An 18180-nucleotide genomic window follows, 5' to 3' on the forward strand; every position below is an offset into this window, starting at 1 on the left:
GACCACCAGAGATATTTGCATGGGAATTTTTTCATGAGTCGCCTTTGGTGTCAGCAATGTAGGGGATAATTCAGGTGCAGCTCAGATACAGATGCTGCACGTTCTGTCATGCAGATACATTAAAGGAGGAAAAGGCTCCAGGTCCCCTCATGACACGTAGGGTTGTGGAAATACTGGGTGTGGGGCTGAGAATGAGCTCACTCTGCCCTCAGGTCTCCCTGTTTTTAGGGTATTCAAAACTTTTCCTGCAAGGGTTCTGCTGGGTTATAGGCTGCCCCCATCTAGGGCACAGCTCTGCCATAGCAGCTCTGTGCTGTCCATGGAGAAGACACCTGAGGGCTAAGGGCATGGAAACACTGCTAGAAATCTCTGTGTGGTAGCTGCTGTGATCCCTCTGTATTCCTTGCTAGGTGTGGAGAACTGAGATTGTCCTCAAGAGGTGAGGAGACCGGAGATTTGCACTTTGAACCTTGATTCCTTTGCTCTCAGCAGTGTTTTGATTCTCCTCACGGGGAACACCTGTCTGATAACTTTGAGCTCAAAGTGGTGCTAGCCCAGAGCAGCTGTGACCAGGACTGAGGGACAGGATGGCTGCCCTCACTCTGCTCTAAGGGACAGAGCCCTTGCTTCTCAACACCCACAAGATTTCACTTGGAGTGCAGCAGAAATGCCAGGGAATTCCAGAATCCCCTGCTCCCAGTGGCACCCACTGGTAGCATCAACCAGAGCTCTAGCAAGGCACCTGCAGCAGAGGTTTTCCTGAAAGGGGAGCAGCAGTTTTGAGGTTTAACAAGAAATAGAGTAGGTTTTGCTCACAGGGTTAAGCCTAACATTTTGCTGTATTTGCTCAGACAGGTCCCCATGCCCAGAGGAATCAAATGCCCAACAGCAGCTCCATCAGCGAGTTCCTCCTCCTGGCATTCGCAGACACGCGGCAGCTGCAGCTCCTGCACTTCGGGCTCTTCCTGGGCATCTACCTGGCTGCCCTCCTGGGCAACGGCCTCATCCTCACAGCCATAGCCTGCGACCACCGCCTCCACACCCCCATGTACTTCTTCCTCCTCAACCTCACCCTCCTCGACCTGGGCTGCATCTCCACCACTCTCCCCAAAGCCATGGCCAATTCCCTCTGGGGATCCAGGGCCATTTCCTACACAGGATGTGCTGCCCAGGTCTTTTTGTTTGTCTTCTTGTTTTCAGCAGAGTATTCTCTTCTCACTGTCATGGCCTACGACCGCTATGTTGCCATCTGCAAGCCCCTGCACTACGGGAGCCTCCTGGGCAGCAGAGCTTGTGCCCAGATGGCAGCAGCTGCCTGGGGCAGTGGCTTTCTCAATGCTGTCCTACACACGGCCAGTACATTTTCCCTGCCCCTCTGCCAAGGCAATGCTGTGGACCAGTTCTTCTGTGAAATCCCCCAGATCCTCAAGCTCTCCTGTTCACAGTCCTTCCTCAGTGAAGTTTGGGTTCTTGTGGGTAATGTTTTCATCGACTGTGGGTGTTTTGTATTCATTGTGCTCTCCTATGTTCAGATCATCAGGGCCGTGCTGAGGATGCCCTCTGAGCAGGGGCGGCACAAAGCCTTTTCCATGTGCCTCCCTCACCTGGCTGTGGTCTCTCTCTTTATCAGCACTGTCATGTTTACCTACCTGAAGCCCCTCTCCATCTCCTCCCCATCCCTAGACCTGGTTGTGGCAGTTCTGTACTCTGTGGTGCCTCCAGCAGTGAACCCCTTCATCTACAGCATGAGAAACCAGGAGCTGAAAGTTGCACTGAACAAAATGGTTTTCGTTGACATTTTTCACTGTTGGTAAACTTCTCATCTGTCTCCACAAATGACTCACAGTATATTCATTGTATATTCAGTACATTCCTGTGTGTTGTATTTATTGTTATTGTTATTATTATATTATTTTTGTTGTTGTTGTTAAGTACCATTGTGATGTTCCTACACACATTTGGCTTCATCTCATTTCATCTGAAACATCAACCTGCTCTCTTTCTCTGTAGCCCCTATAAAATATATGTGCCACTGGGACTGAGCTGACTCTCTCATAGTGTCTTTTTGATATCTCGGCTTCTGCAGGCAAATGAGATGCCTGCAGTCTCCACGGAGGAAATGTGGACCCAGCAGGCACAGGAAAGGTGGGTCTGGAAGAGGATCTATGTCATCCTCAGGCACAAAGGCATGGCACAAAGCTGCACCAGGGGAGGTTCAGACTGGACATTAGGAAAAATTTCCTTACCATGAAGGTGGTCAGCCAGTAAAGACTATCCCCACACCCACAGGGCCCTCGAGCAGGGTGTCTCAGGGCACAGATTCAGCCCCACTTGAAGCATGAACAGAAAGGAGAAACTGCCCAAGAAAGCTACCACCAGCCCCCGCCCCTCACGGTTCCCAGCACCAGCCTTCCACCACGGTTTGGGGAGGGCTGATTGCTGAAATGTGAGCACCTCCATCGTCCTGCTGGGCTCAGGGCCTGTACCGGGGGAATGGCCAGCCCAGCCTGGTCCCTCTCCGGGCCCAGAGCCCAGCCAGCCCCAGGACAGGGCTGTCTGTGAACCCCTGTGTGGGACATGCTGGGGCTGGGACAAGGCTGGGTGAAGGGGGGGAGGCTGCTAAAGCAGAAGGGCAGTGGGGGGTCTGGGGCAGTGAGGGCTGGCAGGGGGCTGTGCTGGGGGAACATTTCCTTATGGACAGGGTGAGAGAATACAATTGACTCATGGGTTGAGGTAAGGGGCAGGAAATCATTCACAATTACTGTCACAGTAAGATAGACTTGGCTTGGGGAGAATTAATGTCATTTAATGTGAATTAATAAGAGTCTAGAGCAGTGACAACTAAGAGCCAACAAAACCAACTTCACCCCCCAGTGCACTTCCTTAACCTCCTCCCTGCTGAGTAATGCATGGGGATGAGGAATGAGGGCTGTGGTCAGTCTGTAACACTTCATCTCCATCCTCACCCTCTTCCGCTGCTCCAGGGTAGGGCAGGGTGGGGTCCCTCCCTCCCATGGGATGCAGTTCTTCCCAAACTGATCCAACATGAATTTTCCACAGACTGCAGTTCTTAAGATGTTATCCAACATGGATCCGTACAGAGTTGGGGAAAGTCCTTCGGAAGTGGTCCGCTCCAGTGTCAGCTCCTCCATATGGGCTGCAGCTCCCGCCAGAAATCTTGGTCCCGTGTGGGCTCCTCTCCAATGGCTGCAGCCTCCTTCAGGCCACATCCATCTGCTCCACATGGGCTCCTCCACGGGCTGCAGGGGAACTTCTGCTCTGGCGCCTGGAGCACCTCCTGCCCTCCTTCTGCACTGACCTTGGTGTCTGCAGGGCTGCTTCTCTCACATTTTCTCACTCCTCTGCCAGCTGCTGCTGCACAGAGGATTTTTACCCTTTCAAAAAATTTTATCACAGAGGCACAACCAGGATTGCTCATTGGCTCAGCTTTTGGCCAGCAGCCGGCAGGTTCCTTTTCAAGCCGGAGGAACTGGCTCTGATCTGAACTGGGGCAGCTCGTCCTTAAACAAGGGAAATGCCCTTGCAGGATGGGCTGTTTTGAAATAGCAGGTCCCACCATTGCAGCCTGGGAGCCGTACATTCCTAATTATAACTAGAAAAGAGAAAAGGCAGTAAGAAGGTAGCTTGTGCCATTTGAACCACGTGGTCTGCCTGATGTGATTCACAGGATCACCTAGAGGAACAGATGAGAAGGTAAAGAACACACAGAAGTGTGTTTTGGCCATGTCCATGCCTTGTGCACACATCTGTGTGTGTGTGTATGAGATGGTGTTTGTGTGCTTGTGCATACACTTGTGTGTATTTGCCTGTGTGCAGAACAGGGCTGAGACTTCTGGGGCAATTGCTCCAGGCTCCTGATGCAAGAAAAAGCTGGGCCTGATTTCAGGATTGAGGGACATTTCTTGAGGGCCCCACAGACACAGTGAAGGTGAAAGGGGCCTTAACATATTATTAATATGCTCCCTTTTCCTGGGCAGCATGCAGAGGCATCCAGCCCTGGACAGGCCCAAGGAGAGGGCTCGTCCTTCCTGTGGTCGCAGCTGCACTCCAGTTCCTGGGGTGGACCCAAGCTGAAGACTTGCTGATGACTTTTTTGCTAAGGTTCAGCACACAGGTTGGAGGAGACTGTCACGTGGACGTGTGCTAGACTCGGACTGAGGAACAGAATCAAACTGGTATGGTGCTGTGTCGTGCTTCCATCAGTGGAAGCCCTGGCACAGGGCCTCAGACTTGGCTTTCAATGCCACCCTTCAGGAAAGATTATGGAGTTATGAGATGCAGAATAGAGGGCACCGGTCCTTCAGCCACTTCCCAACCTAGTGCAGCACAAGGAAACTGTGAACTTCTGGCTCATCTTCTACCCTAATTCATGAGCATGCATTAGGGTACCCACAGTCCAGACCTAGTCTTGGATTAGGTGAACACCAGTATTTTAGGCAACTTCCAGACAAGGTCAACTCCCATCTGATCTCTCCCCATCCCTCCTCTCACCTCTCCAGATGTTTCTGGCCACCTCCACATGATCCCCACAGGGCCCTGAGCTGGTGGTACTCAGCAGACCAAGCAGGCTGTGGTGCCCAAGAGGTGACTGCACGCTGGCTGAGCTGCACACGGTGGGAAGTAGACCCAGATGGGTTGGGATTACTGTTGTTAACCCTGCTTTTTATGGTGTGTAGTTCTGGCAGGTGCTCAGAAAAAGCAAGGGACATTGCCAAGGACTCTAGGGGCTTTCCAGGTGTCTTCCTAGTTCCAGCTCTTGGTATTTTGTGAGGATGACAGGAATCCGTCTCCATCCTCCCTTCCCTGTGCGTGCTGGTTCTTCACTGAATTGCACAGGAACTGAGATGCTCTCCTTTGCCTGAGGACATCTAAATTTCGCACTACCCCTTTTTGTGACAAGATCTTGGGCATTTTCTCTCTTTGTAAGGCTCCAGTCCTTGCCCACCCTGAGAACATGCTGCCCATGGGACAGTCGTGGCTATGTACCTTAGTGACCATTCACCATTTCTGCTGTCATCAGACACCAAGAGGTTGTTCCTAAATCCCACCCACAGTCTCTTACAGCTCACAGCATGGCAATGAGCTTTTCCTCTCCCAGATCCATGATCCATGCAGCAACGGGCCTTTTGGAGAGCAGCTGCACAGCTCTGATCTTGGCACCAGCCTTGAAAAAAGAGCCAAGCCTTCAGGCAATGCACTGTGGAGATGCTTTTTTTTTTTTTTTTTCAAAAGCTATGTAAGAGTGAGCTCTGACCTGCTGTTAGACATATATTTATTGAACCTCAAGAGTAAACAGAGTAATGTAATTCCTCAGGAGAAGTGGGATATTTTTCTAAGAGTGTAATAAATGCAAATGATACCAAAGTTAACAATTACAACAATGATATGAAAGAAGGACCAGGCCTGCACAGAGGTACTAAGTTAAGTCATTTCTGGAAAAAGAGGGGAAATTTATCACTATTGAGAAACATCCATAAAATCACTTTCCTAACGTCACCCTTGAGCTCCTGGTTCTTCATGCTGTAGATGAAGGGGTTCAATGTTGGGGGCACCACCGAGTACAGAACTGCTACCACCAGGCTCAGGGATGGAGAAGAGATGGTGGGGGGCTTCAGGTAGGCAAACATGGCTGCGCTGAGAAACAAGGAGAACATGACTAGGTGAGGGAGGCACATGGAAAAGGCTTTGTGCCATCCGTGCTCAGAGGGGATCCTCAGCACAACCCTAAAAGTCTGCACATAGGAGAAAAGAATGAAAACAAAACACCCAAATACTAAACAGTCACCAATAAAAACAAGACCAACTTCCCTGCAGTAGTCTGATTCCAACCAGGAGAGTTTGAGGATCTGAGGGATTTCACAGAAAAACTGGTCCACAGTATTGCCTCGGCAAAGAGGTGTTGAAAATGTATTGGCAGTGTGCAGACACAGCATTGAGAACCCCACTGCCCCAGGCAGCTGCTGCCATCTGGGCACAAGCTCTCCGCTCACGAGGCTCCCATAGTGCAGGGGCTTGCAGATGGCTAACGTAGCGGTCATAGGACATGGCAATGAGAACAGTATACTCTGCTGCAAGGAAGAATAGAAGAAGAAAGACCTGTGCAACACATCCTGAGTAGGAAATGGCCCTGGTGTCCCAGAAGGAATTGGCCATGGCTTTGGGGAGAGTGGTGGAGATGCAGCCCATGTCGAGGAGGGCGAGGTTGAGGAGGAAGAAGTACATGGGGGTGTGGAGGCAGGTGGTCGCAGGCTATGGCTGTGAGGATGAGGCCGTTGCCCAGGAGGGCAGCCAGGTAGATGCCCAGGAAGAGCCTGAAGTGCAGGAGCTGCAGCTCCCGCGTGTCTGCAAATGCCAGGAGGAGGAACTCGGTGATGGAGCTTCTGTTGGACATCTGATCCTTTTGGAATGGGGATCTGCTGCCTCTGAATAGGGAGGCCTGTCCAAGGAGGAAAAAGAGTTAAAATGCTATGGTAGACCTCTGTAAGGAAAACCTACTCCATTTCTTGTAGTAACCTGAAAAAAATTGCCTCTTCACTTTCGGGAAGACTGGTCCTCTGTTAGATCTCAAATTGGTGCTTCAGGACTCAAGGGACTCTGCAGGAGACAGTCCTGCCCTAGAGCAATATACAAATGGAACATGGGGTGGTCTCAGATGAAGTGTGCTTGGCAAAACTAGGAGTTTGTCAGCATTCTTTCTCAAAATTCATCCAACCACAGAGCAAGGATTTTTGCGTAATGTTTTGCTCTGTTTCTTTATACTTGTCCTCCCACACCTGCGAAGCGTATTTAAGGCATAAACCTGTACTTGTACTGCCTACCCATGGAAATCTTGGGGTCCTGGGAGGCAAACGGACTGTCCCTCAGGGCAGAGTGAGGACAGCTGGTGCGTCCATCCATCCTGGTCTTAGCTGCCCTGTGTGGGCACCTCTGGAGGATGGTCGCACTCAGGTGTTCCCCTGAAAAGAACCTGGATGCTGCTGAGAGCAGAGGAATCCAGGTTCAAAGTGCAGATCCCCAAGCCCATCTCATCGTACCTGAGGAGGATCTCAACTCTCTGCTCTTCACCACGGACACAGAGGGACCAGAGCAGCTGCCCACATTCAGCCATCCAGCAGCATTGGTATGGCTTTAGGAATGATGTGTCTTCTCCATGGGGTTGCTAGATAACACAGAGCTGCTAGGCAGAACTGTGCCCTTGTGCATGGCAGCCTGCAGCCCAGCAGAAATCCTAATGACACTATGGCTGGAGGTCTATGGTGCGAGAGAAAGGAAAGCAGGGGGTTGTTCCAGGGAAGGTGTCTCCAGTGCACAGATGACAGGGAGGTGCCCAAATCACCCCTGCCACTGACTTTCTGGGAGCAGCTCCCGCTCACTCCCTGCCCATGGCTGTGCTGCCTGCAGCTGTCCCTGCCTGCAGCTGGGTCTCTGTCCCCACGCCTCCTGCCTGCAGGTCACAGCCCCCATCCCACCCACTGGGTGCTCAGCTCTGCCCTGCAGACACCTCCTGGCAGCAGGGCTCTGCCCAGGGGCAGCTCGCTGGGGGCACGTCCTAGAGACCAGGTCACACAGACCCTGCTGACACTGCATGTGTGGTGGTGGAGCTTTCTAGGGGCTGAGGGGAAGGAAAGGGACTTGATGGGAGTCCTTGTAACCCTCAGTAGTATGGCTTAGGAGTGTCAGCTTTTCTTGGAAATAACAGTCTCTATTTCCATTCCCACAGAGCCAAAGAAGCAAATAGTCTGGAAAGCTGAGCCTGCAGCATCTAACCTCTGACTGCCTTCTCGCCTTAATACATCCCACTGGGTGCTGTGGAGCTGAGAGCAGGCAGCAGCCTCCCACCAGCAGCAGGATCCTGCCCTGCCGGGGGGGCTCCTTCCACCCACAGCTTCTCCCCGCAGCGCCCTGGGCAGCTCCCCGGGCAGGCTGAGTGCTGAGCCTGGCAGGCGGCAGAGGCCCTGCCCCGGCACACAGCCCCTGGGGCACAGCAGGGACCCTGCTCTGCACCACAGCCCTGGGCACCCCTGCCTGCACCCCCGGCTTCTCCTTCCTCCAGGAGCTGCGGCTGCATTGCCCTCCAGCCAGACACTTACCTGGGCTCAGGGCTGGCAAGTGTTCTCCCCCAGCGAGCTCTGTGCATCCTGCCACTTCTGCCTGCCTTTACCCACTCTGTCTGTGCAGGCAGCTGCCCCCAGCCCTGCTGCGCTGGGCAGAGGAGCTGCTCCTGGGCAGAGCTGGCTCTCTGCAGCGCTGCCCGCTTGCCACGAGCTCCCCTTGGGCCCAGGAGCCCGGCCCAGCTCAGCAGCAGAGGCCCAGCCCAAGGCCTCCCTTGCTCTGCCCCCCACCAGGCTCCCTGCCCATGGCCCTGGGGCTGCAGGGGAACCTGCTGGGAAACAGCCTGAAGGAATCCTTGGGGTTCCCTTCCTCACCTGGGCACACAGACTTCTTGACAGCAGGCTCTTTTCTCTTAGCACAAAAATAATTATCTGTAACAATCACCTCTTCTCATCCCAGTTGATGATGGGACACCCAGACATGGTCACAAAAATAACTCCTTTAACCCCCTGCTTACGGAAGGGATTCAGCAGAGTCACTCGAGGCATCTCATGCTGGGTTTTTGTCCTGGGGCTGTAATGGGGCTCAGATCCCTACCATGCCTGCCACAAACCCACAGGACCTCGGATTACTCTGCCCTCAATTTAGGTGTGTATAACATGGGCACCTGCAGGTGAGCTCCATTTCTCACCTCCAGGAAGTGACATGATCACCAATGGAGATGGAGGAAATCAGGGCGTTGCAAACACCTGGTGACGTGTCAGGGGGTAGTTGTACATGCAGGCATCTGCAAGCTCTCATGGAGGTACCATGAGGGACAGGGCAGAACCTGGGGGCATTTCCTTGGAGGCTGGTGGGGAATGCCTTTGGCCAGCTGAAGTGACAGCAAATGCACACATTTAGGACAACTAAACCTGTCCCTCCTCAGTAGGTTCAGGGCAGCCTGTAGAGGCTATCCACCTGACCCAATGGAGAACTGTGCCACAGGGAGAGCTCAGTCTCTTTCTCCCTCTTCTCCATCTAGATTTCCCTCCGTCTCCAGTGACTGTAACGACACTTGTCTCATGGACATCCCTACATTGCCTAACCTCGTTCAGGGCAGCTGCTCCATGTAATAGCCAATTCCAGGCCTGCAGTGCTACCTGAGATGCCAACGCTGCCCAGCACCACTGGAGCATGCAGCTGACACGGGCAGCACAGGACCCACAGGACAGCTCTGGCCATTCATAACTGGTACTTAACGGGCACCCCTGATGGCATCTCCAACAGACTTGATGCTTATGAGCAAGTGGCCGCTTCCCAGGGCTGCAGCAAGCCAAGGTCTGTCCCTCCTCTATCCAGTAGAGGCAGGCAGTGTATGGATGGGAGGCACATCACACCGGGGTTTCCACTTGTGTTTGCAAACTCTGCTGCTGCTTCTTACCCCCATCCTTTACTCAAGACACAGCCCAGTGATTTTTTCTGTGTCCCTGGATCACAGGATGCCCATAGCCAAGGACATTGGCGGCAGCCCCTTCTCCTGCCTGGAGATCAGCCCCAGCTCCAGCACTGGCTCTCAGGGCTGCACCGACACCACAAAAGGCCCTCTCCTGTCAGAGCAGCACAGCCCAGGCCTGTTTCCTTCTGGACTTGGGAACACCAGGGCTTGCTCTCTTTGGGGCCCCTCATTCATCCTCCCATGGCCATCTGCCATACCCATCAGCAGGTCTCTGCTGTGAAGGAAAGCCTTTGCATGCCCAGGCTCCTGGCACAAGATCTGGGACAAGCCTGAGTTTGGCCCTTGTGCCACAGCTGAGGTGCTGCAGCCCAGATGTGCCCCAATGCCCTCAGTGTGGGGCACAGGCAGGAGGAGCTGGATCCCCACCTGCTGTCAAAGGGCTGGGACATGGATGGAAGAGCTGCTGAGGTGTGGGGGGACAGGTCCCTCAGCTTGGGATGCTGTGCTGGATGGGTGCAGATTCTACACAAGAGACAGGTGGGGATGATCAACAGGGGGTTGCCCTCCATGTGAAGGATCTGCCTGGATGCATGGAGCTCCTCTATGGGATGGGCGGCAGACTGGGGGAGCCCTTGTGGGTGAGGGTCAGAGCAGAGCCAGTTAGGGTGACAGTGTGGTCGGAGGTAAATGCCTGCAGTCAGGCTGAAAAATTGGACAAAGTCTTATGGAAGCCATTGGACTAAGTTGAGTTCAATGACTCCATGTCACCCTGGGGGCCTTTAATCACTCGGACGGTCACAGGAAAGGGACACTGCTGGGTGCAAACATTCCCAAGGTTTCTGTGGGTTCTTGGAGACAGCTTCTGAGCACAGCTGCCAGATGGGCCGACCTAGGTGATGTTCACCGGGATCTGGGACTTGCAAACAGGAAAAATCGTGTCTTGACGCTCCTCTTGCAAAATGCATGCTGTAGTCCAGCTGCTTTTCAGCACATGGAAAGAGATGAGGTTTCAGGGCCCAGCCCTACACCCAGCACTGCACAGGCTCACTCACTCATAGATCCTGGGAGGCCTGCAACCCCTCCATGCCATCCCTGGGGGTCTTCAGGCAGCTCCTCCTGCTCCAGGGCCAGGGCAGCTGGGCCCGAGCTGCCGCAGCCAGAAAGGATTTGCTGGTCCCATTACTTCCTCATCAGCTGAGATCAGGTCTCAGACAAAGAAGAGGCTGTAGCTGCATTTACTTTGCTTAAATATGCTGAGAGCCTGGCGATAGCTTCTGCTGAGGGGCAAAAGCCCTCTCTCAGCAGAAGGGATGAGGAACACGGCCTTCATCCTGTTAGCCTGATCGCACAGTGATACCCAGGCACAAAGCTGCCAGGCTGTCACCATGACTGTGGCAGGGTGCCGCCCTGTCCAGCAACAAGCAGCATTTCAGGAGCATCCAGCCCTATTGCTTCTTGTGCAACTGAATGGCCGCCTTCCTGAGCCTGTCGGGCTTCTCGTGCATTCGACACCGCAAAGAAAAGGGAAGACAAGGCGGTGAGGCACAGGGAGCGAGCAAAGACAGGGGCGGGCAGGGGTGCCCCGGGCACACAGGCCAGGTCCCCCCCTCAGGCCCCGAGATGCCCCCAGCCCGCCCAGGACCCCTAAGATGGCGGCGCTCGCCCTGCCTGGTCAGGCGGCTGCACGGTTGCCATGGCAGTGCTGCACTGGCTCACTCTTGTCTTTCCCTGCAGCCCATTTGTCATAGTCCAGCTGACACAAGACCACGTGCATCTGTGTGCAGTATGCCACAGGTCTCCTGAAGTGAGAGACTTTAGATCCTAAATCATGACAGGTTCCTCCTTCGTTGTGCACACAAAGGCGCAAGTGGTCTCCTGCAGGCAGATCTGGCAGCCCGGCTGCAAGGGGCAGGCTGCCCCTCCACCTCAGCCTCTTCCACGGGCTCCTCCTGCTCTGGAGGCCTTCACTCCCATCTTTTGAAAAAGGCCCGGGCCCAGGACAGGTCTCAAACCCCACCTTCCTAGACGGGCTTCCAAGAGCAGAGGCGTGTTGGGGCAGGTGGACAGCGGTGACTTCTCCAGCGCTCCACTTCCTTTATTCCATGGCCTTTGTCACCATTTGGAGAGGTTCCTGGTGGATTTGCCAGGAACTGCTGGAAAAGAACTGGGCAGAAGGGAGGTGACTGTTTCTCAGGACAAGAAGGGAAATCTCTCTTCACCCTCCCGAGCTGTGCCATCTCCATGCTGCTGACCTCCTCCTAGGCCTTCAAATGACATGGTCTGATGTCACAGGGGGATGCACTGCATCACCAGGATATCTTCACTGGAGCAGCGGCAGTGCCGGCACTTCCCTGCAAGGCCTGGTCCCTGCTGGGTGCTGCTTGGGTGCTCCCTACCGCTGTCCTTCTGTGGCCAGGAGTGGGGTCAGCAGGCAGCAAGGTTGCACTGGGTGACCCTCACTGACAGGCGGAGGAGCAGGGGCACCTTGCAGAGGAGCTGTGGTTGAGGAGCCAGGGCGGGCATCCCTTGTCTTGAGCTGAGGGCCAGCAGCAAGCGAGATGGAGGGCTGCTGGAGGGTGACCATCACCTCTGAACTGACTTCCATGTTCCCAGTGCTCCTGCAGCTCTCCCCTAACGGTGAGGATGTCAGGAGCCGCTTCCCAAGGGGTGGCCCAGGGGCTGTCAGCTGTCCAAAGCTGCAGGTCCTGAGCCATGGAGGGGTCTGGACAAGGCTGGTGGCTGCTGCGAGATCCTTGCCTGAGGGTCCCCCTCGGCTCAGGGGACAATGTGGCAGCCAGGACTCCTGTGTCCTGACACTAGGGCTGCCCTGAGCCCCAGGGCTCCTCTGGGCATGGTTTGGTGTGTCCTCATGATGTGGGACAATCCAGGGCCAGGTTTCCCTGGGAGCTGGTGCCTCTTTGGAATCTGGCTCTGAGAGGAAAGACCTCTGGTGTCCCAGAGACTGGTGAGGCCTGCAGCTCCCACAGGCCTCTCAGGAGTGCACCAGAAATGCCTGTGTTGGAAATCGAGCCTTCCTCTTCTACTGCTCTCCTTCAGGGGAACCTCTCTTCTTTCCCTTTTGTGTGTCCAAGCTGGCAGAGCATGTCGTCTCTGGAATGCCACAGCCCTAGTTCTGAACACTTCCCATACCCCTACTGTGATGGATTTACCCTGCTATGCAGGTGACCTCCTCCACCCCACTCCATCACAACCCCTCCCCAGAGGAAAAGGGGAAGTAAATATTTTTTGTGTGGTCTTTTGGGGTCCAAGGAGTTGGAGCGTTGTTCAGCGGTAGCTCTCCATGGGCCGCAGCTTTCTCCAGGCCAAATCCACCTGCTCCACCGGGGGCTCCTCCATGGGCTGCAGCATGGGATCTGCTCCATGTGGGACTGATGGGCTGTAGGGGGACAGCCTGCTCCTCCATGGGCCTATCCATGGGCTGCAGGGGAACTTCCGGTGTCTGGAGCATCTCCTGAACTTGGTGTCTGCAGGACTGGTTCTCACTCCTCTCTCTCCTAGCTGCTGTTTCCTGGCATGTTTATCCCTTTTTAAATCTGCTTTCACAGAGGTGCAACCAGCATCACTCATTGGCTCAGCTCCGACCAGCAGCTGCTCTGGCCTGGAGCGGGCTGGACATAGGTCAGCAGGTGGTGAGCAATTACACTGTGCATCACTTGCTTTGTGCATTCTACTATCATCATCAACAACAACAACAACAACAATAACATCTTTATTATTATTATTTCCCTTCATTTTCCCTTTTTTCCCCCTCGATTCTCTCCCTCATCTCACTGGTAGGGTGTGGAGCGAATGGCTGTGTGGTGCTGAGCTGCCTGCCAGGTTAAACCACAACACTCCCTTTGGCATATAACGTGGGGCCCAAAGGGTAGAGATAATGACAGATCTGCCCAGAAGATGTTAAAATAAAATTACTACAAGCATTATATCAGCTTAATAGTTGCTGAAAATAATCTTGATTTTTTGTGGATCTCAGGGTAGTAGTTGTGTTTTGAAGGGATGCACGACACGGAGTCCTGATGGCTCTTGAACAGGAGACGTTTATCGCCACTACATATACTTTCCCCGTAGCCCCACGCACTGTCCACGTGCCCGAATCTGTCTTACAATTGGTTAGAGACCCTCAGACACACGCCTCGAGCCAGCCAGCAATTGGCCACTGCCCAAACCTCATCTTTAACACTGTAGCCAATTTACTTTATCTCGACCTTGCTCAAGTTTTTGGTTCTACCGCTGTTTTCCTCATTATCTCTAACTCAGGGACATGTGAAACAGCAGAAAGCTCCCTGCGAATTCCTTTCCCACAGTGTTTGGTCTCTGAATTATGTTGTATAGCACATTACCAGCTGTGTGTTCCTTGCGGTGCTGTTTATCTCTTCTGGGGGCTGGCTTAAGGTTATTATTTTGCTGTCCTGTGTAACACTGGCTTATGGTATTATAAAATTATGGGAAGTGAGACTGATCTGGTAGTTGTACTCAGCATTGTTGTCACCACTGTACTTCAGGAACCATCTATCAGAAACTATTCTGCTCTTGTGAGGCCTCACTTGGAGTACTGCATCCATGTATGGGGTTCCCTGTACAAGAAGGATGTTGATCTGTTAGAATGGGTCCGGAGGAGAGCCACAAAGTTGGTCAAAAGGCTGGAGAACCTCTCCTATGAAGTAAGGCTGAGAGGGCTGGAAATGGTCAGCCTGAAGAAGGGAAGGCTCAGGGGTGACCTCATTGCAGCTTTTCAAATTTTAAAGGGAGCTTATAAAAAAGATGGAGTGTGACTTTCTCCTTGGTCAGACAATGAGAGGACAAAGGGGGCTGATTTTAAACTAAAAGAGGGGAGATTTAAAGTAGAGAGAGTAGGAGGAAATTCTTCACGGTGAGGCACTGGAACAGGTTGCCCAGAGAAGTTGTGGATGCCTCATCTCTGAAGGTGTTCCAGACCAGGTTGGATGACACCCTGAGCAACCAGATCTAGTGGATGGCATCCCTGCCCATGTCAGGGGAGTTGGAAGCTGCTGTGGTCGCAGCTTCCCTTCAGTCCGCCAGGTGGACCTGAGCTGAGGAGCCTTGTCTGGGGGTGACATTTGGGGTAAGGGCCAGCACATGGGTTGGGAGAGACTGTATCAAGGATATGTGCTGCATACAAGTACAGCAGGAAGCTCACATGGCTGCTGGGTCATGCTTCCATCAATGCAAACCCTGACACGGGATCCCAGCATTGCTTTCCAACCCACCCTTTGGGAAGTGCGATGATATTAAGGGATGGGGAGTGTACGGCACCAATCCTTCTTCAGTTACTGCTCAGGCCAGGTGGTGCACCAGGAAACTACGGACTTGTGTCTCTGCATGATGAGCATGAATTAGGGTACCCACAGTCCAGACCTTATCTTGGATGAGATGAACACCAGTATTTGAGGCAACTTCTAGACAAGGTCAGCTCCCATCTGATCTCTCCCCATCCCTCCTCTCACCTGTCCAGCTCTTCCTGGCCTGATGAGGTTGCTCAGCTAGCTCAGCCCGGAGAAAAGAGAGCTTTGGAGAGCAGGAAAACAATAGCAGAGAATGGCCAGGGGCCTGTCAAGGAGATAAAGCTACCAGACTCTTCATAGCAGTGCCCAGCAGGAGGATGAGATCCAGCAGGCAGAAGTTGAGCTCTGGAGGTCCCTTCCAACCTGCATTATCCTTTTATCCCATGACATGTACCTCTGGGACCATTTCTGATGGTCATGGGCCTTTGAAAGGACCAAGATATTTGAAGGATATAACACAAGGCTTTAAGGTGATTCTCAGCTTCCCAAAGGGGCAACTGGAAGCAGAGATAATGCTCTGAGAGCTGGGGTGCACACAGGAAGGTCTTCCATGCACCAGCACTGCCAAAAGTATGAAGAATGCCTGTGTCAATATGCAGTGTACACACCTTGTGTTGGCAATTGCAACATCTTATTCTTGGGAACTCTTCTGGCGTTGTGTGGTGAGTGTGGATGAGTCTTGATGATTGCCCTGCCTCCATTTAGCTTCTGGAGGAGCCTGACTCAGACTTCAAAGGACTCAGGGTCCTGGAGAAAGGAAGACACTGATGGAGAAGTTCACGGACTTTCCAGCAGTTCAGAAGTTGCAGCCTCCTTTGAGAGCCCATCAAGCAATGCTCCCTCTCTGCAGTCCCTGGGGAGAGCTGAGCTATGGAAAGAACCTTCAGAGAGTTGTTGGTGCTATAAACCCCAGAACACAGAGCAGGGGGCATGGGATGCTGCTGGAGACCCACCATGGGAGGTGCTGGGAGGAGAAAGCAAGGACAAAGCAAGGTGTGAATCCTGGGGCCAGCTTGGCAGAAAAATCGGGGAAGGGAAGGGAAAGGAAGGACATGGTGGGGAAGAGGTAGAGAGACGCTGGTGAGACCCTGGCCTTGGTCTTCATTCCCAGGCACCAAGAGTGGAGAATTCACCACTTCATGTTGAGGACTTCAGGTGAGTGCTGGATGTCCTGAGTCAGGCTGGTGGTTATTTTGCTGCTGGGTGTTCGCACAGTGTAAGTTTTGGAGACCTCAGTCTCAGTCCTGCCCTTTGCTGTGTGTCTTCCCACCTTCCCCCAGACATCCTGAGCCCCAGTACCAAGCAGCAGAGATGCTGAGATGGCAGTGCTGAGTTAGAGGTGGGCTGGGGGTGTTGGAGCCAGCCTTGGGGTACTCACCCACCTTGGCTTGGATGGGGAAGCATTTGGGCAGGGTGTGTGGAGGCAGATTACCTAAGCCCTCACTTGAAACTCTCTCCTCTCCTCACTCTCTCTATACAAAAAATCTATATTTGGTACTTTTTGCTTTATTCTCCACCATAGCTCTCTCTGTCCTGTTTTCAGCTGGGAGAGAGAATTTTGGTGCCGTGCTTCAGATTTAGGAGGAAAAATATTGATAACTCACTGATATTTTAGTTTCTGCTGAGTAGTGCTTGCACAGAGTCAAGGATTTTTTGGCTCCTCACACTGCCCTGCTAGTGGGGAGGCTGGGGGTGCACAAGAATCTGGGAGGGGACAGATGATCCAAACTGCCCAAAGGGATATTCCATAATGTATGATATTACACTCAAAAATAAAACTGGGAGGGAGTTAGCCAGGGGGGCTACCGTTGTTCTGAGACTGGCTGGGCATCAGTTTGCTGGTATTGACCAATTGCATTGTGCATCACTTCTGTGATTTTTTTTTCCCTCCCCCTTTTTTTTCCTATTAAACTGTCTTTATCTCAACCCATGAGATTTAATGAGTCTCACTTTTTTTAACCCCATCCCACTGGCAGGGAGAAGTGAGCGAATGGCTGTGTGGTGCTTAGCTGCCTGCCAGGTTAAACCACAACACTTTCTTAAATTTAACAGAGAAGTATTTCTCACAGGTCTCCTTCCTGGCAAGTGAGAAAAGAAAGACAAAAAACACTGCATGGGGGAAGGACAACTTGACAATTGGACATCACCAATGGATTTTCTTCTGCTGGGACTGGGAAATGTCCCTGAACTCCAGTCACCACTTTTCTTCCTGACATTCATGATCTACTCAGTCACCATGGCTGGGAACATCCTCATTGTCGTGCTGGTGGTGGCAGTGCAGCATCTGCACACCCCCATGTACTTCTTCCTGGTCAACCTGTCCTCCTTGGAGACCTGCTACAGCTCCACCATCCTGCCCCGGCTGCTGGCCAGCTTCCTGAAGGGGGACAGGACCATCTCTGCTCATGGCTGTATCGCTCAGTTCTACTTCTTTGGCTCCTTTGTAACATCTGAGTGTTACCTGCTGGCAGCCATGTCCTATGATCGATACTTGGCCATCTGCCAGCCCCTGCTCTATGCAAGCTTCATGACCTGGAAGGTCTGTATCCAGATGGCAGCTGGGTCTTGGTTAATGGGTTTTCTGCTGTCTGCTGTAGTCATATACCTCTTATCCCAGCTGAAGTTCTGTGGCCCCAAGGCAATTGACCACTTCTTCTGTGACCTTATCCCACTGCTAGAGCTCTCCTGCAGTGAAACCAGAGTGGTCACGCTTGTAACTTTATTGCTGTCTCTCCTAGATCTGGTTTTCCCTTTCTTGTTTATGCTGGCCTCCTATGTGTGCATCATAGCTGCCATCCTGAGGATCCCATCCAGAGTGAGCAGGCAGAAGGCCTTTTCCACTTGCTCCTCTCACCTCACTGTCATCACTGTTTTCTACGGCACCCTCATCGTTGTCTATATGATGTCCCGATCAGTCTCGCTAAGGCAACTCAACAAAGTGCTCTCCTTCTTCTACACCATCCTCACGCCCCTGGTCAATCCCCTCATTTACAGCCTGAGGAACAGGGAGGTCAGGGAGGCCCTGAGCAAAGGGCTCAGGAAAGCTGTGGTCTGCATACAGAGATCATAGTAGGTGAGTGACCCTTGGCACAGGCTACCTGTGGCTCTTTCACAAAGGCAAGTGCCATGTACTGGATGTATCTTTAGAAGTCCATGCCTTTGAGCCTGCTTGCAGAGTAACGGGAATGAACGAGAGAGCTTCTTGGTGAGAAATATTGCTTTATATAGACAGATTGTGAAAAATGTTGTGGGTTTGCTTTTCCCTTCTTAATGAACTGTTCAATGCTCCTCTGATACCAGCTGCACCTCTGATCTTATCTTCACCTTCTTGTAGGGAGGTGGAGA

The 18180-nt window shown here is 52.8% G+C and overlaps 2 protein-coding genes across 2 annotated transcripts; both read left to right on the top strand.

Annotated features, from left to right (window-relative positions):
- Positions 1 to 857: 857 nt before the first annotated feature.
- LOC118260981 (olfactory receptor 14C36-like) lies at positions 858 to 16821 on the top strand. Its single transcript, XM_035571590.2, has 4 exons — positions 858 to 1790; positions 3730 to 3757; positions 9288 to 9393; positions 16812 to 16821. Exons 1-4 carry the CDS (start codon positions 879 to 881, stop codon positions 16819 to 16821), a joined length of 1056 nt encoding a protein of 351 aa, XP_035427483.2. The 5' UTR covers positions 858 to 878.
- Positions 16822 to 16948: 127 nt separating this feature from the next.
- On the top strand, positions 16949 to 17905 carry LOC118260983 (olfactory receptor 11A1-like). Its single transcript, XM_035571591.1, has one exon. It carries the CDS (start codon positions 16949 to 16951, stop codon positions 17903 to 17905), a length of 957 nt encoding a protein of 318 aa, XP_035427484.1.
- The last annotated feature ends 275 nt before the right edge of the window (positions 17906 to 18180 follow it).

This window comes from Cygnus atratus, chromosome 34, assembly GCF_013377495.2.
Source record: "Cygnus atratus isolate AKBS03 ecotype Queensland, Australia chromosome 34, CAtr_DNAZoo_HiC_assembly, whole genome shotgun sequence".
NCBI lineage: Eukaryota > Metazoa > Chordata > Aves > Anseriformes > Anatidae > Cygnus > Cygnus atratus.